The sequence below is a fragment of the Orcinus orca genome, chromosome 1, assembly GCF_937001465.1.
Source record: "Orcinus orca chromosome 1, mOrcOrc1.1, whole genome shotgun sequence".
Taxonomy (NCBI): Eukaryota; Metazoa; Chordata; class Mammalia; order Artiodactyla; family Delphinidae; genus Orcinus; species Orcinus orca.
In genome coordinates this window covers 182,476,926-182,498,397 of record NC_064559.1, presented here as the reverse complement: position 1 = coordinate 182,498,397, position 21,472 = coordinate 182,476,926, and the positions used below count along the sequence as shown (strand labels likewise).

At 52.3% G+C, this 21,472-nt stretch overlaps 1 protein-coding gene across 1 annotated transcript in view; it reads right to left on the bottom strand.

Moving 5' to 3' along the window:
* Positions 1-21,472, bottom strand: part of EPHA10 (EPH receptor A10) — a 42,472-nt gene that overhangs the window by 2,552 nt on the left and 18,448 nt on the right. Inside the window, exons 6-16 of the mRNA XM_004266438.4 lie at positions 14,295-14,428; positions 11,729-11,900; positions 7,677-7,785; positions 4,121-4,182; positions 3,848-3,973; positions 2,605-2,790; positions 2,080-2,141; positions 1,640-1,843; positions 1,251-1,400; positions 841-1,034; positions 48-203 (exon numbers count right to left, since the gene is read on the bottom strand). Of these exons, the coding sequence (XP_004266486.1) occupies positions 48-203; positions 841-1,034; positions 1,251-1,400; positions 1,640-1,843; positions 2,080-2,141; positions 2,605-2,790; positions 3,848-3,973; positions 4,121-4,182; positions 7,677-7,785; positions 11,729-11,900; positions 14,295-14,428 (1,555 nt within the window). The remainder of the gene's footprint in view (positions 1-47; positions 204-840; positions 1,035-1,250; positions 1,401-1,639; positions 1,844-2,079; positions 2,142-2,604; positions 2,791-3,847; positions 3,974-4,120; positions 4,183-7,676; positions 7,786-11,728; positions 11,901-14,294; positions 14,429-21,472) is intronic.

The following is a 21,472-nucleotide window of genomic DNA, read 5'->3' as shown; positions in this document are numbered from 1 at the left end:
GCCTCCCATGCCGGCAGGGGCAGGGCCCCCGGGCCCTTCAGACTCACTGGGCAGTCATGGCGGCCACAGCCTCCAGGCTCCCATAGCCAGCGGCAGCGAAGCTGTCCTTGTAGCGGCCCAGGTCCAGGGCCTCCAGCCACGCGCCCACGGAGCCAAAGGAGGGGAAGGTGGAGAAGGCACGGTCCGCCAGGGGCGTGGGAGGCCTGGGGAGCAGAGGAGCAGTGGTCAGTCGACAGCAGGGACCTGGGGCCCAGACCCGGTCACTCTGCTGAGGAGAGGCCGTCTGAGAACGGCCAGGAGGAGGGGAAGATGGCCGAGCCTCCGACAGGCCTGGCTCACACAGGGTGCTAGGTATCCTCAGAGCAGGCGCGGGTTCAGATGCTCTGGCTGGCAGAGAGTGAGCTGCATAGGAGCCAGGTAAAGGGAGTGTCTGCGACAGTCTTGGGTAGGATGTCCCTAGGAGAACTTGGGAAGTGACTGGTATTGGGGACAACTAACACTAATTGCACTTATTTATTGGAACTACAGATATGTTAGGACTATTACCACATTTATGTATGTGGTCACTGTACCTGGCATACGTGGGGCAAAACCCAGGACAAGCAGAAGTGACTAAGATGAAAAGTTATACGTGCCTAAGGCAGGTGGGAGTATTAGATCTATCTGGGGTACCTGAGTGAGTCGTCGTACCTGGACTGGTGGGGGAGGACAAGTAGGGCAGCTGTACTTGTACATGGTGGCGGGGGGGGGGCATTCGTGGACAGGTGAGAGTTCTGCTACACCTGGTACGGTTGGAGATACCTGGGGATGTACCTGGGACACGCGAGGTGACAGCTGTACCTGGCACAGGTAGTGTCGGCACACGTCGGGGGCTCTGGATCCTGCACCATCTTGCTCAGGAGGCCATGGATCTGGCAGAACCTGGGCCGCTCACCCGGGTCCTTCTGCCAGCAGTCAAGCATCAGTCGGTGCAGGGGGGAGGGGCAGTGCCTGGGGGGTGGCAGCCGGAAGCCATCCTCCACGGCTTTGATCACCTAGGCCATGGGGGTGGCGGGCAGACAGGAGGTTTTAGGTCCCCCAATACACACACTCACCCCATCCCAAGGAAGGCTCAAGTGGTGACCAGGCAGGACTGGAAGCAAGTAGACAGTGAAGAGGGGCCTGGGGCTAACAGGTCAAGGGTTAATGGGCAGAGGTCAGGGAGCAACAAGATCAGAAGGCAAGGAGCAGAAGCCACGGGCGTCACTCACGTCTTGGCCAGACATGTCCCAGTAGGGCCGCTCCCCAAAGGCCATCACCTCCCACATGACGACACCGAAGCTCCAAACATCACTGGCGGAGCTGAAGTGGCCAAACTGAAGCGTCTCGGGGGCGGCCCACAGTGCCGGGCTCCGGCCGCTCTGCGGGCAGGCAGGCAGGTCAGGGGCAGGAGGGGACCGGGTCACACAGCCAGGGCTCCCCACCCGCAGAGCCACAGATCCAGCCCCCCCTGCCGTCTCCCCGGCTGCTCATCTAGGCGAGGCCCACACTGGCAATGGACAACTGGATGGAGGGGCAGGAGTGACCCTGACACAGCCAGGAAGGGGGATGTGGGGAGATGGGGACTCCAGGGCAGCTTGCCGAGGGAAGGGCTCCTCACCATGGTGGTGTAGACAGCCTCTGCTCGGTCCCGAGGTCCCCGCCCAAAGCCGGAGATCTTGCAGATGAGGTCGCTGCTGACCAGCACCCGGCGGGCCGCCAGGCCCCGGTGGACGTAGCCCATTTCCGACAGATACTTCATGGCCGACGCCAGGCCGGGCAGCATCCCCATCAGCTGCACAGCCACCAGCTGGCCCTCGTGCCGCTGTGAGAGGAGGAGAGCGAGGCCAGGCTGCACTCTCGCGTCCCCTGTTGCTGGGTGACCCCGGGGAAGTCAACTGGCCCTCTCTGGGCTTCAGTTTGCCATGTGACCTGCCAGGTCAGCCTGGCCAGTGGTCATCTTTATAGGGAATGAGGCCAACCCCAAGGCCCACCAAAGGGAAAAGTGAGGGACCAAGAATATCATGGTCATCAGTACCCCGCAGGGCCCAGGCCACTCACCCTGAGGAAGCCGTCCAGGGCCCCATGGCTCATGTACTCAGTAACGATCATCAAGGTGCTTCCTGTACCCACGGAGGGGAACACACGCTAAGGTGCCTGCTGCCCTCTGTGAGCACATGTGCTCCCCCACCTGGGCCCCAGACCCCTCCAAGAAGGCCAGAACCAAGGCCAAGCTCCCTGAGTCTTGCCACCCTCCTGCCCAGCCCAGGACCCTCTGTGCTGAAGAACAAAAGAGGTGTCGTCTGAGGGGAACAAAGGCCAAGGTGAGGATCTGCACCAAGTTAGCTGAGGGCGATCACTCTGAAGGTCCAAGTGAGCCAACCCCACCGAGTGTCACCACACGCCCAAAGATCACGCAGGGTCCGAGAGGCCACCCAGAGTCAGTGAAGGAGGGCTGAGCCCTTCTCTCCATGCTGGGCAGCGTCAGGGCTCCCTCTCGTGACTGAGCAGAGGGCCTGGGGGCACAGCACACCTCCACCTCCCACCCCATCATCTCCTCCCACACGGGTGGAGCATGGGCCCTACCTCGGGTGACGACGCCCTCCAGCCGCACCACATGGCTGTGGTCGAACTGGCCCAAGGTGAGGGCCTCGGCCAGGAAGCTGAGCCTCTGCAAGTCGGAGCAGCCCTCCCTCAGCGTGTGCACGGCCACGGGGAGCTCCTGGCGGCCCGGAAGCTGCAGGCAGCCGAAGCACAGCTCCCCAAACCGCCCTGGGGGGAAAAGGCACCTCAGACACCCCCCGGAGGCCGCTCCCTCGGCCAACCTGGGCAGGGTGAGCCGAGGAGAAAGCCGCTTCTGGATCACGGGACTCGGGTCTCCTGATGTCAAATCCTGGTAAACTGAGTACCAGCCGTGTGACGTGGGCTTCTGCTCTTTCCCTCTTTTGGCCCCAGTTTTCTCCTCTGTGAAATGGGGAGTCCTCCCTGCCTGCTTCGGCGGGAAATTCCAAAGCCTCAAAGAGAGGACGCTGCACATGCCAGCACACCAGAGGCGCAGGGTGACCCAGGAAGGGTAACGATGACACCTATTCTGCCACGCTGCCCCTTTCTGGTCTCTACCAGCGAGTCTGCTGACAGTGCCAGGGAAGAGTGTCAGGCTCCTGGTGAAAGCACTCCCTTAGTGCAGGGGCTGAGGGTTTGCAGACAGGAAAAAAGGAAGCGAGGGAACTGACGTTAGAGAGCACGCACCCACTGTGAATCCGGCCCTGGGCTGAGTGCTGGAAAGCCCCCACATCAGCTCTGTCTGAGGCAAATATCATGCCCATTTAACAGATGAGAAACTGAGGCTCAAAGCGGAAAAGGGACGTACCCCTGGTCACACAGCTGGTCAGTGGCAGAGCCAGGACTAGAACTCTGGTATGCCTGGTCCCCAAGCTTGCAAAGGCCCCTCCCCATCGTCCCTTGAAGGCCTGGGACCAAACTTCTGCCAGTGGCAGTCTGCAGAGCCAGCTCTGAAAGGGCCTGAATGGAGAGAATTCTGACCTTGGGGACAGGCCCAGGGTAGGAAGGCAGGGCCACAGACTCCTCTGCCACCTCCTTCCCTGGATCCTGGTGGACGGAGGTCCAGCTTGATGTGGAGGGGGCGCTTCCTGGACAGGGTGGGGACTGGGTAGAGGCGGGGCCTCCAGAAATGGGGGCGGGACTTGGGGTGGAGGCAGGCTTACAGGATAGAGACGGGGTGGGATGGAGGAGGGGCTTCTAGAGACGGCTGGGAGGGGGCGGAGGCGGGGCTTCCCAACGGACAAGGCTTCCGCGCTGCCTAGCTTGCCTGTTCCAAGGCTCCTCTCCAGCGTGACGCTTTTCGCATCCAGCTCCTTGGCAAACAGATGAACAGCCAGCAGCGGGTCCCCACAGCTCTGGGGATCCACGAATGTGCGGCGAGTTGGGACTTTGACTGGGAACGCAGGGAAAGAGAGGGGGGTGGGATAAGGGGCCTCCACGACTGGAGGAGTGGGGGTTATGCAATGGCAGCAAGGAAGAGGATTGAGGGGTAAGGTAGAGGGGTGCCCGCCCCGCCCCGCGTCAGGCCCAGACAACTCACAGTGGAAATACAGCTCCTCCTCATCATGGGCATCCCGACCTCCTTTGCCATAGCTGCAGGTCCTGGGGTAGGGGGTTGGGGGTCGGGGGGTCCGTAGTCATTCTTTGAGCCAGGCTGTCCCAGCCCTTCCCATCTCACCAGCACCCAGGGCGGCACCTCTCTGTTCCTCCAAAAGGATAAGGTCTGTGCCCCAGGGGAGGGGCCTTCTTGTCCTGCTGGTCTGAAAGCTTCTGCCCACATCACACACACAATCCTAGCCCCAGACCTAACCCCTCACCCGCCTCCGCATTCCTAGTTATTTTCACTTTGAGACACAGTGTATTCTTGCAACTCCAGAGGCACCCAAATCCATGCCCTGACTTCAGGCCCAAGCTGCTCCCCTGCCTACAGCTGAACAAAACAGGCAGACCTTGTGTCCAGTCAAGAAAACAAACATTGAGAAGGAACCACAAGCCCACTCACAGGTCCAAGCAAAGAAGGGTGGTGCGCCATGGGGAGCACCTCACAGATGGATCTGACGTGGCCGGGGCCATCAAGGATGGCTTCCTGAGACAGAGGCAGCCGTGGACCAAAGGACTGCATCATGATCAACAGAGCCACAGGCTGGCATCTGGGGCCCCCTGAGGCAGGGCCTTGCAGGCCCAGATAAAGACTTTGGTTTTATTCTGGGGGCAGAGGAGAGGCCCCAGAACCCCCTGGGGGGTTTTGAGCCAAGGTTCAATTTGCATTTTAGGAAGGTCACCCCAGCTGCTGCTGTGTCCCCGCAGGAGATGGCAGTGGCTCGGGCTATGTGGTGACCATGGACTCGGAGAAAAGTAAGAGGACTCAAGTCACATTTAGGTGACAGGGCCACAGGGCTCGGAGATAGCTGGAAGGCAGAAAGGGAGAGGGGGAAGGTTGGAACAACTCGGATTCCAGCTTGCCCAGCAGGGTGTGGGGTGTACCAGTTCCTGAGATCGGGAGTTCTCATTTAGACATGTGAGTTTGCAGGGCCTCTGGTAAAAGCAGGGACAATCAATGAGCAGGGAGTTAGCTGTGTGTGTGTCTGGAGTTTGGCAGAGGTGTGCTCTGGAGATACAAGTTCTGGAGCTGGGGGTATTGCCCAGGGAGAGGAGGGAGCCTGAGAAGTGGGACAGGGAACAAGTCTGAGGACCCCCACCATCTAAAAATTGGGTAGAGGAGAAGGATGCCATGGAGGAGATCATGAAAGAACCACCAGAGAAACTGGAGGGAAACAGAAGGGAAATCGGGGGCGGGGGTGGGGGGAGGTGGCGGGCGATATCACAGGAAGCAAGGAAAGAAAAAGTGGAGCAGAGGAACGAGGTCACATGAAGGCTCTAGGAGGAGGGGTTAGGGGAGACTGGAGAGAGATGACCACATTTCGATACCAGTGGGAAAGAGGAGGCTGTCCTGTAGTCTGGAGTGGTCATGATGGCGGTCGCCAGCATGGGCTCTGGAATCTGACGACCGGCTCCCTAGGTGGTCCACTCTCTGTCTGTGGGACCAGGTGGCTGGGATTTCTCTTTAATAAAATCAGGATAAAGACATCCGTGCCTGATCACACTGGTGCCAAGAGCTTACTAAGCACTAAATAAATGTTAGCTATCGTGGGGAAGAAGTGGACATTATCAATAGTAATGGGTTCCTGAGATGGTAGGAAGTATGGTCACAGGTAGAAGATCCTGGCCGGGAGAATGGCACCTCCTCTAGAGCAAAAGGAGGAGGAGGATGGATGCAGAGATAGGCAGGTGTGTAGACTTGGGGGCGAGAAGTTGAGGGGTTAAAGTTGCTGTTAAAGGGCGGGTGCAGCAGCCATGGCTGAGGGAGCGAGCTGCAAGGACGGGGAGTCTGCAGGGCAAAAGCAGAACTGGTGCCAGTGTTTGGGGTGATGGCCAGGTCCACGTCAGGAGATGGGAGAGGGCAGCTGAGATGGAAGAGGAGAGAAGGTCCACGGAAACAAGGGAGTGAAAGAGCCCAGAGGCCGAGGGGTGGGGCAGGTCCTCCAATGGCCACTGAGGTCATCCCGCACGGGAACAGGACTTCCATGAATGAGGGCAACAGCCGGGAGAGGCAACGAGGGATGAAGGGGGCAAGGCTGAGTGGCTGGAGGAGTGGTGGCAGAGAAAATGAGCAGCTCCCACTGGGTGACGCAAGATGGACTGGGGAGGGAAAGCGGAGGTAAGGAGCCCGCCGCACAGAGCGGATACCGCAGAGACTGCGAGAGGAGGAGACGGCTGAGGGAGGTGTTCCCGTCTGCAAAGCTGGGACACACGTGCTGGAGATGAGTGCCTCTCTGCACATCAGCGCTAGACCAGGCAGGTTCTCATTTTGGTGCCGTTTGATTCTGAGCACATTTTGAAATCCACCCCTGGCTTACTCTGCCTGCTCTGGTGCATCTGTCTCCGAGGAGCTGCTGGGCAGCTGCCCCTGTTCTGTAGGGTCTGCCTGAAGAGGCCCTCCTTGCTCACCTCTCTCCCCTTTCCTCCTTCTGCCTCCCAGAGACCGTGAGCTCACAGCCAGGACAAGATGCTCTCAGCTCCTGTCCATTCCCGCTTTTCCAACAGGTCTCATATAAGGACTTTTAAGCTCTGTGAGAAAGGAGATTCCACTCCTGTCCTGCCTTCCTGACTCACCTGGCCCGGGCAGAGCTGGCTCCCAGACTCACTCCTCCTCAGTCACTTTCAGCACCTTATTCAAGACCAAGCAAACAGTCCCCTCCGAGCCAAGTGAAAGCTCACGGTCCCTCCAGCCCGCAGGCGGTTCCAGGATGCTGATGTGTGGCTCCCGGGCCAGCCCATTCCTCTCCTGTGCTCCCCCCACTCCAGCCTGTCACATGCAGACTTTCCAGCCCCTCCAGTCTGCTGACCTCAGCCCCAGCCTGGAACCCACCCGGGTGCCTCTGTATGTGGCAGACTGTGGCCCTGGGGAGAAGGGCGATATATATGCCATGAGATTTCTGCTGCATGCCAAAGGGCCGGACCCAAGCTCCACATCTTTGCCCCTCCTCCCAGCCCCTTCCTCTGCCCACTCTGCCAGCTTCTTCTGCTGGGGGTTGGGGGTTTCTGGTTTATGAGTTCCCCTCCCTGTTCTCCCTGCACGCAGGCGCGGGCGCGCGCACACACGCACACACAATTTCTGCCTTTCTTCCTTTTGCCTGTGTTGAAGGGCCTCCAGATCCCTTTCGGGCAGGGGCTGGGGGCCTCTGAGTGCCTCAGGAGGACCCTAATCACACCGGGGCAGCTGGAGCTTGATTCCATCCTCAGCGATGCCTTCTGACATTTAATGAGTTAAGGAGCTAAATCCCTTCATCCCAGAGCGGCTGAGCTAGCTGCCGTGCTGGCTGCCACGCTGCCGACTGCAGGAGCAGGGGGTCAGGACGGTGGGAGGAAGGCCAGGACCACACCAGCCACGCCTGTATCTACACAGGGGTGTGCTCGCCCGTGCACATCCGCACAGGTGCAAATGCAGATACAGACATGAGTGCCTGTGAGCACGTGTGAATGTGCGCAGGGACATGGCCCACCAGGCATCATCCAGGCTGGGACCAGCCACCTACCTCCTCCAAATGGCCAGCACGCTCATCACAGAGCCCAGGACGAGGAGGGCTGAGATGGTCACGATGGTGACGACGACTGCGGGGCTCTGGTCCTTGGACCCTGAGGCAGCTGGGAGGGAAACCACGAGGTTGAGAGAGGCAGAGGACCAGGGTCCCGGGGAAGCTCCAGGACAGACTCCTGTCCTCACCCCACAGCAGGATTCCCACAGCACCTCCGCACTTGGCCCGGCCTCCCGGCAGCAAGGGACCAAGGCAGCCCCACCAGCCACAGTGGCACGTGGAGCTTCCTCCTTTCCCAGGGCAAGGCACTTCCACTGCAGCCCAGCTCTGAGAGAGAGGAGCAGGCATCCAGACAGGCAGGCCCAGGCCTCCCTTTTTGCCTTTCTGATGCACAAGGAAGGTAGCTCTGCAGGGGGATGGCCTCTCTTCCAAGCTCCCCAGCCCCCATCCAGAACTGTCACCAGCAATAATGATGAGTTAACATTTAATGCACACTTGCTCCATTCAAGACTAAGTGATCCAAGCCAGTAAGGTGTTACTGTTTCCATTTTATAGCTGAGGAAACTGACACTGAGAAAAGTTGTGTAATTTGCCCAAGGTCACACAGCTAACAAACAGTGAACCTAAGATTCGAACCTGATTCCTAAAGCCTCTGCTTTGAACTATTTGCCCAGGGGAAGAGCCAGGCTCTCAGCCCCATCCATCCATCCATCCATCCATCCATCCAACATGTGTGCCAGGCTGGCACTAGTTCTGGGGAGATAGCAATGGATGAGCCAAAATCCCAGCTCTGGAGGGGTGTACCGACCAGTGCGGGAGACAGAAATGAAAAATCTTAACTGTAGAATGAAAAAAAACAGAGACGTGAATGAGCAGAGCTGAGCAGAGGCATGATAATTTCTTCCTAAAGCCAGCGAGGAAGGTTTGTAGAAAAGGCGTCATCTGCGCTGGACCTGGAAGATTGAAAGGGTTGTTGATGATGCTTAGATGCACCTGCTGGGTCTGGAAAACGGCAAGTCATCCCATGTGGCTGGAAAACAGACTGCCTGGAGGCAGAGATGCAGATGCAAGATATGAAGGTATGAAGCTGGAGGGCAGGAGGGTGAAGGGAGCTGGGGGAGGAGACAGAACCGGAAGGTCCTTGAATGCTAGGCCAGTATGAGCCAGGATATCCCGAGGGTAACAGGGAGCTCAAGCGATAGACAGAGTTCCTGCCCACAGGGAGAGGAGTGAGGGGATCTGCTGGCTCGGGAGCGGGGAGAGAGGGGAGGTGTTTGAGAGACGTGACAAGAACGGGGAAAATGCTACGCAGCCCTGAAGACTAAACTGAGATTAGAAGAATACAACTCTGCAGGCAGCCTTGGCGAGGGACAGAGGAGGACAGCCAAGCCTGGGGACTAGCGGGGCAGGTGCAGCACGATGTCCGGGGAATGAGGGCCGGCAGAGGTGGGGCATGTTTCTGCCGGAGAATCTGTGCTCACTGGGGAGAGATGACTGTGGGGACAGGAGGGGCTGAGAGCCTGGGAGATGAGGTCAGATCCCAAGAGCTGCTATTAGGATGTCACAGAGCAAGTGAGGAAGAGGGATAGGAGAGGAAGGAAGAGTTAGAGGCCAACAAGGTCAGGGTCAAAGAGCAGATTTCAGAGCCCACATTTTCAGAGATGAGGAACTGGGTCCAGGGTCCAGCTGGTGGCAGCAGGCAGTGGAGTTGCCAAGGACTGTTTGAAATGAAGTATCCATGTGGACGCGGAAACTGAGGATGGAGCTAAAAGTGGTTGTGGTCCGCAGCCTCTGAGATGGCCCTCCTGGGTTCGCCACCTCCTGGTGTTCCCTCCCCTTGAGTGTGGGCGGAACATAGTCACTTGCTTCTCATGAACAGAATACAACAAAAGTGATGGGATGTCACCTCCATGATTAGGTTACAAGAGACTGGCTTCTGTCTCGGGTGCCTTCTTGCGCTCTCTCTCTCTCTCTCTCTCTCTCTCAGTCTCTGGAAGAATCTAGTTGCTGGGTTATAAATAGCCCTTGGAGAAGCCCAGGAGGCATATGCCTGCCTCCCACAGACAGCCAGCAAGAGCCCAAGCAGGGGGGCAGACACCCGCTCCCCACTCCGCCCCAGGTAAGCCTGGAGATGACCGCAGCCCCAGAGGACACCTTGCTTGCAGCCTTTGAGAGACCTGAGACAGGTGGCGCCCAGCTAAGCCTCGCCCATATTCCTGACCCAAGGAAACCACAAGATAATAAACATCTGTTGTTTTTGGCCGCTGAGTTTTGGGGGTAATTTGCTACACAGCAACGGGTAACTAATACAGCGGTGAAGCATGGTCCTTCCTCGTGATCCTGATTTGGAGTCACAGCTCACTGGAAAAAGTACTCTGCAGATTGGGGAACCACTCCCCACAGCCAGGGCCACAGCAAAGGAGGCTGCCCGGAAGCTGAGCAGTGTATCTACCAACTAAGAAGCACCAAATTAAGGGAAGTCATCAGCCCTCTTCAGCTACCGGCTCCCAGCTCCCGCCCTCTGCCACACCCACTCCAGCCACACGCACTCCAGCCACACCCACTCCAGCCAAACCCGCGAGCCTTTGTTCTGATGGCTTCCTCTACCCAAAACGCCTTCCCTGCCCACCTCCACACACTCAGACGTTCCCCAGCCTTCAAGACACAGCTCTAATCTCTTGCCAGCACCTGGCCGAGGTCTGGCAGAGACACAGGCGTTCGAGCAAGAAGTGCTGTTTTCCTTTCCCAGAACTCAAACTCCCTCCACATTTTATCTCCACCTCCCTTTGGGCTCAGAACTCTTCCTATCTTGGATTAGACTCATGTAGCAGGTTGGAAAGAATTATTATCTAGACAGCTGGTGCCAGGATGCCTCTTAGGGGGAACTGCCTTTGTCCGGGAAAATACTTGCATGAGCTGCTCGGGTAGATAGAGGTGAGATCCTGAGGGCTGGGTTAGCAGCAGGAGAACAACAAAAGAGAACGCTAAATGCTCTGCACGCATCAGGAGGGGGGACTGGGGGTGGGTGGGGAGAAGAGGAACCAGGGGAGGGAAGCCAAGGGAAGAGGGGGTAGCGCCACACCATGCCGAAGAGCTGGAGCTGCGTTAGGATTGGGCATATCTGATGTTCAGCTTCTGTTTTGATAAGAGCGTTATTGAGAAATTATTCTCATACCGTACAATTCACCCATTGAAAGTGTACAATTCTCCTGGTGTTTTTCTGTTTGTTTTGGGCCGCACTACGCAGCTCATGAGGTCTTAGTTCCCTGACCAGAGATTGAACCCAGGCCCTGGCAATGAACGTGCCGAATCCTAACCACTTCTCCCGGTGTTTTGTTTTGTTTACCGCTGCAGGTGCAACTCCCTTCGTGTGCCCCAACCCTCAGGGAAGGTTGGATGCTAGGATGGTAGATGTCAGGGCCTGGCAGTCCAGAGGGTGAGCTGGGCCTCACCCCTCTGCTTCACACTGTAAGGCCTAGTGGGAAGAGGGACGGGGGCCCACGTTTGAGTCTGTATCACGGCAGCGACAAAGCAGCAGGATGGGAACAAGAACTTAGCAGTCAATGGCAAGGAGTGACCAGGAGACAAAAATTTCTCCCAAGAAAAGAGAAGAATCTTGGAGAGGGCACAGGATGTTTCCACGAGACGTGGGAGGTTCTGGGAGGCAGGGAGACGCCAGCTGAGACCTGGGTTATAGTTGTTCATGGGCCCCTCCCCTGTGAGTTCCTCCAGGACAGGTACCCAATGTAAGCCACTAGTTGTTGGATTCCAAACTCATGCTTTTTTTTTTTTTTTTTGGCCACACTGAGCAGCACGTGGGATCTTAGTTCTCCCACCAGTTCCACCATGCCCCCTGCGGTAGAACCGCAAAGTCTTAACCACTGAACCGCCAGGGAAGTCCAACCAAATTCATCCATTAATTAGGTTGTGACTGAACTGTTCTACAGGTTCCCTTCATTGCACAGATAACGCCCCCCCCCCCGCCCCGCCCCAATTTGCCTCCCTGCTCCAGCCCCAGGCTGGGTTTTCTCTTCACTTGACACATCACTTACCCTCCCCCGGGGTCTGCACTTCAATGCTGGGGTTGAAGCTCTGGGTCTCCCAGGAGGGCCCCGGGGAAGCCGCCCGGATCTGAAAGACGTAGCGGGTAGCCGGCTTGAGGTTGGTGACGGTGACCGCAGGCTCCCCTGTCTTCACCGTGGAGTAAGTCTGCTCACTCTGACCCTGGGGAGGGACCGAGAAGTGAGGCCCAGACCCAGGGCTGGCCCCACGCTCCTGGGAGAATGTCGGGGGGAAGAAGTAGGGAGGAACCTGGGCTGGTGGAATAACTCCACTTGTCTTGGGGAGATCCCACAGCTTTCTTCCATAGGATCACCAGCCCCTTTCTCCACCACGAGCTCCCACCCCTACTCGGTGGTACTTGTAGCTGAGAACAGCCCCACCTCCAAGTAAGAGAAACTTTAGAGAAGATGCCGGCCTTCAAAGGGATGCTAGAATGAAGGGCATCAGGGCCTGGCAGTCCAGAGGGTGAGCTGCACCTGACCCCTCAGAGGAAAGAAGAAGACAAGGGCCTGACACCTGCTCGGCCCTTGTCGGATCACACTGCTTTTCCTTCCCCTTGGCATCGGACTTTCACAATGTCCTGCAAGGCATGGATTCACAGATAAGGAATCGGGCTCAGAGGGGTAGACAGGCTCTCCCACGGCCCCCAGCAACGGTCCACTCACTGCCCGCTGCTGGGCTAGACCCTATAGGAGCCAACTTCCTACAGTCCTCACAGCAGCATTCCTATCTCCTTTAACAGGTGAGGCTCACATCAGAGAAGGTTTGGGGTGACACCTTCTCGATTCCTTCAGGTCCCGTGCTCTGTGCTCTACCTCGTCCTGCCCCCAACACATCTGATAATGGTACCTGCTGGACATGCCACCATTATTTTGTCTCTGCCCACACCCCCTTATTAGAGCCCCTGCCACACTCACAGCCCCCAGAGGTGCACCTCCCCTATACCTGTGGCCCCAGCTCTAGGGCCATGGTATTCAGGAATCAGGGAAGACTCTGACCCAAGCTGGGCCAATCAGAATCTCCCTTCCGGGCATTTGAACAAACCACCGAAAGACAGTGCAATGACTGCATGACCTATGAGACGGGACAGGCTCGGGGTGGGGAGGGGGAAAGGGGCAAGGCTGCCAGCCTCGCAGCTGCCAGGTGCTAGGAGCAAGGCCCCTGCAGAGGAGGTGGAGCTGGTGCACAGAGAGAAGTCGGTGTGAGGAGCTCGTGACACCAGCCACACTTCTGGTCATCGGGCTCCGTGAGACGTTCCTGAAGGCTTTCAAACACAGCCCCTTTGCTACTGGCTCCTCTCCTCAAGGGTTTTTGTTCCCAGCAACTTCAAACTCCCTAAGGGCCTGGAAGCATCCACCCAGCTCAGTGCTGGGACTGTATCTATGCTGTGATCCCCAAGTGTCAGTTCAATGAGCCCTTTCTAAGCAACTGCTGCGTGCCTCGCTCCTTCCCAGTGACCTTTGCTGCGGTCTCCTAGACATCAGGGATCCCCAGAGCTCTGCCCTGACTTCTCTTCTCATTCACGCCCCGCTCCCTTGGCCATCCCTTCTGCTCCCTTGGCTTCAGCTACTATCTCTATGCTGAAAGCCCCCAACTCTCTTTCTCTCGCTGTCTTTCTCTCTCTCTCAACTCACAGCTCTCCAGACTTCTCGTATTCAAAAACTTTGACTGATTCAGCAAAGAACTCCCTGGAGTCACTGAGGAGGGAGTGAAGTCCTGACACATGTAGTGCTGAGTTGAAAGCGAGGTTTCGCAATTGGCACCAAGGTGAGAAACAGTTTAACGGCAGATTACATGTCAAATTCAAACAGTTTGAATTTAAATTCATAAGTTTATTAACTTATGCGGAAAAGAGACAGCGGATCCGGATGTAACTCCACTTGTCAAACCATGGTTGAGCTGCAACCACAGATGACAACAGATACAAGAGGTCAGCAAAAATCAGCAAGAAGTATCCTATGAGAACCAATTGGCGATATGGAGTTTACAATAAGAATCGCTGTATATTTTCTATTCTTATTTGTAAATGATGGGTTACACATTCCTCACGTCAGCAAAATTATAATAATATTGCACACGTTCATTGTTCTGCAGAGCTGGCTGCTAAACGTTTACCAACACGGGGGTCCCATGACCTAGTGTGCTCCCACCGTGGTACCTTTCTGTAAAATTTGAAACAATGTATTTCTGCCTTCTTTTTCTTAAAAGGATTGCAAATTGTATGTACATGATTCCACCACACAAAATCTGGATCAGCCCCCAGAGAAGACTTCTTGTCAACTGTACACACTAGGCAGAAGTGGTGAAAATGGACATGATGACCAGTGATGAATGGAGACGTGGGGAAAGAGGGAGAGCAGTGGGGTCCATGGTGAGGAGAGGACAGGAAGAAACCCCGGCTGGGGAGGCCCCTGAGGGGGCCTGTGGAAATGTTTAGAAAGAAAGTAAGAAGGACTTCTGCTGGGAGGTGCTTATGAAGAGAAGGAAGCCAGCGGGTGAGGGGGGCAGATCACAGCCAGGAATGCAGCCCCAGGTCCCTCCCAGACCCCGACTCACCTTCTCATAGTATCTGATCTCATACTCCGTGCCGTTGGCCCCAGGGGCTCCAGCGGGGATGGGCTCCCGCCATGAGAGGGACACACTCTGGGGCTCCACTCGGTCCCTGCGGATCTCATCCTCCTCCCATGGTGCTGAAAGTAAGTAATGCAAGGTTCTGGACCCAGATCTGACTGTGGGGCAGGGACAGGGGCTGGAAAGTCTGGACAAGAGGGGATTAGGGGCGGGGCTACTGGAGCCACAGAAGCATGACCAAAGGGTCTGTGGGGGACAGGATGCTCCTGAGGCACGGGGCTTGAGGGATAGCGACTTTGCGGGACTAGAGGGAAGGGAGGCCCCTCTCACCCCACAGCTCCCTGCTTCCCTGGCTCCTAGGGGGAAAGCATCAGGTCACGTGCTGCTTGCCCACACCCTATACTCCAGCTTCCCTCATGGTGGCTGGTTCTAATCCCCCAGGCTCTTTCTACACTCTCTGCAGTTTGGAGACATTAGGGAGCACAGAAGGCAGGAAGACAAGCTACTCAACTATTCTAATAGTCTGGGCAAGAGGTAATATACTCAACAAACTAGGGATAGAAGGAAACTACCTCAACATAATAAAGGCCATATATGAAAAGCCCACAGCTAACATCATACTCAATGGTGAAAAACTGAAAGTTTTCCCTTGAAGATCAGGAACAAGACAAGGATGCCCACTCTTGCCACTTCTATTCAACACAGTACTGGGAGCCCTAGACAGATCAATTAGGCAAGAAAAAGAAATAAAAGGCATCCAGATTGGAAAGGAGGAAGTAAAATGATCTCTCTCCACAGATGACATAATCTTATATGTAGAAAACCCCACAGATTCCACAGAAAACAGTTAGAACAAATAAACAAATATAGCAAAGTTGCTGGATACAAAATCAAATCACAAAATCATTTGCATTTATACACACTAACAATGAACAATATGAAACAGAAATTAAGTAAACAATCCCACTTACCATAGCATCAAAAAAGATAAAATATTTAGGAATAAACTTAACCAGAAAAGCAAAAGACTTGCACACTGAAAACTACAAGACACTGCTGAAAGAAACTGAAGAAGACACAAATAAACAGAAAGACATCCATATTTATTGGGACTTCCCTGGTGGTCCAGTGGTTAAGAATCTTCCTTCCAATGCAGGGGACGTGGGTTCGATCCCTGTTCGGAGAAATAAGATCACAAATGCCGCGGGGCAACTAAACCTGCGCGCCGCAACCACTGAGCCGACATGCCACAACTACAGAGCCCACATGCTCTGGAGCCCACGTGCCACAACTACAGGGTCTGCACGTCACAGCTAGAGAGAAGTCCATGTGCCACAACTAGAGAGAAGCCCGCAGCACACTGCAATGAAAAGCCCGTGTACTGCAACAAAAGTTCCCACGTGCCACAGCTAAGACCCAACACAGCCATAAATAAATAAATAAATAAAATCTGTGTTTAAAAAAAAAGACATCCATATTTATGGAGTGTAGATTTAATACTGTCAAAATGTCCATACTACCAAAAGTGACCTAAAAAAATTCAGTGCAATTCCTATCAAAATCCCAATAGCATATTTTGCAAAAATAGAAAAAAATTCTAAAATCCACATGGAATCTCAAAGGACCATGAACAGTCAAAATGATCTTGAGAAAGAAAAGCAAACCTGGAAGCCTCACACTTTTTTACTTCAAAATGTTACAAACCTACAGTAAACAAAACAGTATAGTACTTGGCATAAAAACAGAACTATAGACCAATGGAACAGAACAGACAGCCCCAAAGTAAACCCTCACATATATGGTCAAATGCTCCTCTACAAGGATGTCAGGGCCACACAATGGGAAAAGGCCACACAATGGGAACAAATGATGCTGGAGAATTTGATTTTTGTTTTGTTTTGTTTTTTGGCCACGCTGTGCAGCATGTGGATCTTAGTTCCCCAACCAGGGATTGAACCCACGCCCCCTGCATTGGAAGCGCAGAGTCTTAACCACTGGACCATGAGGGAAGTCCCCAGTGCTGGGGAATTTGAATATCCACATGCAAAAGAATGAATTTGGGCCCTTACCTTCACCACATACAAAAATTAACTCAAAATGAATTACAGGCATAAATGTAAGACCTGAAACTATAAAACTCCTAGAAGAAAATATAGAGGAAAAGCCCCATGACATTGGATTTGGCAATGATTTCTTGAATATGACACCAAAACACAGGCAACAAAAGCGAAAATAGACAAATGGCACTACATCAAACTAAAAACATCTGTACAGTAAAGGAAACAATCAACAGAGTGAAAAAGCAACCTATGGAATGGGGGAATATATTTACTAACCACATATCTGATAAAGGGTTAATATCCAGGATATTAAAAGAACTCCTACAACTCAACAGTAACAACAAAAACCCACAAATAACCCAATGGGCAGAGGACTTGAATAAACATTTCTCCAAAGAAGATGTGCAAATGGACAATAAGCACATGAAAAGATACTCAATATCACTAATCATCAGGGAAACGGAAGTCAAAACCACAATGAGATATCACCTCATACCTGTTAGGATCAAAAACAAACAAACAACAACAGCAAACAAAACAAACAAACAGAAAATAACAAGTGTTGACAAGGCTATGGAGAAATTGGAACCCTGTGCACTGTTGCTGGGAATGTAAATTGGTACAGCCACTATGGAAAACAGTACGGAGGTTCCTTAAAAAAATAAAAATAGGATGCAACTAGAGATTATCATACTAAGTGAAGTCAGAAAGAGAAAGACAAACACCATATGATATCACTTAATATGTGGAATCTAAAATATAACACAAATGAACCTATCTATGAAAAATAAACAGAATCAAAGACATAGAGAACAGACTAGTGGTTGCCAAGGGGGAGGGGGCTGGAGGAGGGGTGGAGTGGGAGGTTGGGTTTAGCAGATGTAAGCTTTTATACATAGAATGGATAAAAAACAAGGTCCTACTGAATAGCACAGAGAACTATATTCAGTATCCTATGATAAACTATAATGGAAAAAATATTTAAAAATGTATATATGCATATAACTGAATCACTTTGTACAGCAGAAATTAACACAACATTGTAAATCAACTATACTTCAATTTAAAAAATCGATAAAAAATACAATAAAATAAAAATAGAACTACCATGTGATGTAGCAACCCCTCTTCTGAGTATATAGCCCAAGGAAATGAAATCACAATTTTGAAGAAATTTCTGCACTTCCATGTTCACTGCAGCATTATTCACAATAGCCAAGATATGGAAACAACGTAAGTGTCTGTTGACAGATGAACGGATAAAGACAAGAAAATTATATACGTATATATTTAATGACATGTTATTCAGTGATTAAAAAAAAGATATCCTGCCACTAGCAAGACCACAGATGAACCTTGAAGGCATTATACTAAGTGAAATAAGACAAAGAGAGACAAATACTGCATGATCTCACTTATATGTAGAATCTAAAAATGCCAAACTCGGGACTTCCCTGGTGGCGCAGTGGTTAAGAATCCACCTGTCAATGCAGGGGACGCGGGTTCGAGCCCTGGTCTGGGAAGATCCCACATGCCACGGAGCAACTAAGCCCGTGAGCCACAACTACCGAGCCTGCGCTCTAGAGCCCGCGAGCCGCAACTACTGAAGCCCACGTGCCACAACTACTGAAGCCTGCGCACCTAGAGACTGTGCTCCACAACAAGAGAAGCCACCGCAATCAGAAGCCCGCGTACCACAACGAAGAGTAGCCCCCACTCGCCACAACTAGAGAAAGCCCGTGCGCAGCAAAGAAGACCCAATGCAGCCACAAATAAATATATAATTAAAAAAAAAAAATGCCAAACTCATAGAAACAGAGAGTAGATTGGTTTTTGACAAGAGCTAGGGGGTGGGGGAAATGGGGAGATTTTGGTCAAAGGTACGAACTTCCAATTATAAGATGAATTACATCTGGGGATCTAATGTATGGCATGGTGTAGTTGAAAACTGCTAAGAGAGATCTTGAATGTTTTCACCAGACTCATAAAACATACTTATGTGAGGTGATAGATGTGTTAACTAACCTTCCCATGGCAATCATTTCACAATACACACATACACCAAAGCATCACATTGTACACCTTAGACTTACATAAAGGTGTAATTCAATTATATCTCAATAAAGCTGGGGGAAAAAGTAATGTGATGTAGACATACAATGGAATACTATTCAGCCTAAAAAATGAAATCCCATCACATGCAACAACATGGATGAACTTTGAGGACATTATGCTGAGTGAAATAAGCCAGTAGCGAAAGGACAGATTCCGCACGACTCCACTTCTGTGAAGTATCTAAAGTAATCGAACTCTTAGAAAGTAGAATGGTGGTTGCCAGGGTCTGGGGGAAGGCGCAAGCGGAGCTGTTGTTCAAAGGGTATAGAGTTTGCATTTTGCAAGATGAAAAAGTTCTAGAGGTCTGTTGTACAATAACTGCATATAGTCAACACGACTGTACTGTACACTTAAAAATGGTTAATTTGGTAAATTATACGTTTTTTACCACAATTAAAAAAAGTATTGATGCCCAGGTCATAAACCCAAAGCAATTAAATCATAATTTCTGTGGGGTGGGACTCAGGCATCAGCATCTTTTTTAAAAGCTTCTCGATGATTCCAGTGTACAGACAGATGTGAGAACCTAGTCTAGATAATGTTGGGGGGGACAGAGAGTAGCAAACAAAAAGAAACAAACGAAAGTGTAATCATGCCAGAATAAGGTACCACCAGGTTACTGGGAGGAAAGATCATGACTTCACTTTAAGTGTGTTGAGCAGAGGGGTTCCCAAGAGAAGATGCCAGAAAGGCAGCTGGATAAGGGGTTCCAAGGCTCCCAAAAGGTACCTGGGAGGGTGATAGAGATCCGAGAGCCATCAGGAGGTGATTCGATGAAACTGCCCAGGGCAATGCACAGAGAGAGAGAAGGCAAAGCTTTCAGGAAACAAGCCCAAGAAAAGGCAGGCAAAGGAAGAGGAGCTTAGAAAGGAGAAGCCACAGAGGTAGGAGGAAAAGCCAGGAGCAAAGGAGGCTACAGAAGCCCAGGGAAGAGGACATTTAGGAAGGTTCCTTCCTGACTCTTCCAGTTATTAGCTACTGGGCCACAAGCAAGAGCCTCGGTTTCCTTATATGTAGACTGGAAACAAGAATGACCTCCTTAGGCCTGCTGTGAGAATTTTATGAATTAATGCATCTGGAGAGCTTAGCACAACACCTGACACAGAACAAGCATTCGATACCAAGTTTACCAGCAAGAGGAACCGCTGGTTGGCAGTGTCATATGCTGAGCAGAGACGGGGCAAGATGATTCAGAGTGCCCACTGGCTTTAACAGTGTGGAGGTTCCTGGTGACTTCAGGGGATAGAGGGGAAGTGGACGGCAGGTGGCAACGGGCCGAGGAAGTGGAGAGAAGGGCATAAGGAGATCACTCTTAGAAAAGCGTATAAACATGGCTTCCAGTTTTAAATGGTAACCATCTAACAGGCTCCACCTCCAGTCTCCCCCAAATTCTAATTAAGACCCAAAGATACAGAAAGAGTTGAAAACACAGAATGTCACCGTAAACTAATCTTGACAGCTGACTGCCAGAATGGGGTGATGGGGAGTAGAGCGGCATATTTCCACCTACGCTAAAGCCAGTGGTACTGGACTGAAAAATACAATTGTAGTGCACCCCCCGGCTATGCTACTCACAGAGTGACGCTGCCTCCCGTCCTGAAAATAACTTGGAAGATACTTCATCCTTCCTCCCACTGCCTGACCCTTAAAATGAAAAAAAAAAGCAAGGTCTTTTTCAACTGGACAACGAATGCACAGCCATCACTCTACTGCATAGTTGCTTTGGAGGAAAAGTGTTCTTCCCTGTCTCCGGAGAGTGCCTCTCAGCCTAGATACACTTGGAGATGGCAGCTCCCAGAAAAGATGTAGGCACAAAGGGAAGAAGAGTGATGAAACATCCTAGGAAGGGGCACAATCCCTTGTAGATACAGATGGAGGGCAGAGACAGGAAAGAGCCAGGAATGTCATTTTTAAAAACTACATTTGTTGAAAGTTATCAGATGGCCAGGATATAGAGGTAGAATAAGGTTGAATTTCAGCCCCGCAGAGCTATGTTAGATGAAAGCCTGATAAATCCTGACAATGGAGCTAAAAACTGAGCCCAAGCACCTGCTCTCCCACTGTAGATTGGTAATGAGATCAGTCAGCACCAAAGTGGGGCTGAGAGTACAGCAGACACTACTGGAAACCTATCCAACGGCCATGTCCCCCTTCCCCGCTGACTGACCCCAGTTTTTGATTCAGGGTCTACTGTCTGCCCTGAGATGACTCAGGTTAATTCTGATTGTTCTAAAACATCTGTGTGCACTCATTCCCTTTGCCAATAATTGGGTTAGGGTTGGGTTCATAATCCAGTTCTGGCCAACAAAAGGAGAAGTCACCTAAGGGGAGGAGGGATTATGGGAAAGGTTTCTGGCTTTTAAAAAGATACCAACATTTTCTATGTCTACATCTTTATTCCTGCCCTGCAACTGAGGACATGGGGTGGGAGGGCGAAGCTGGGGCAAAGTGAGAGTAGCATTGACATATATACACTACCGAATGTAAAATAGCTGGCTGGTGGGAAGCATCAGCATAGCACAAGGAGACGGGCACAAGGAGACGGGCTCAGTACTTTGCGATGACCTAGAGGGGTGGGATAGGGAGGATGGAAGGGAGGCTCAAGAGGGAGGGGATATGGGGACATGTGTGTGCACATGGCTGATTCGCTTTGTTGTACAACAGAAACTAACGCAGTATTGTGAAGCAATTATACTCCAGTAAAGATCTATTAAGAAAAAAGAAATAAAGGAATAGAGTCACAACTTAAAATAAAAAAAGATACCAACAAGGAAGAAACAGTTCTTTTTCTGCCCTGGATGGTAAGGATATGAGGATGTCTGGAGCAGCTGCATCCAACTTGCCACCATAAGGGAGCCAGCCTATGTTATAAGGATGGCAGAGTGGAGTGAAAGAAAGAACCTGGGTCCTTGAGGGCACTGTTGAGCTGCTGAATTAACCAAGCTCTAATTCCCCTCTTCTTAGGTAAGCTAATAAGTCATTTCAGTC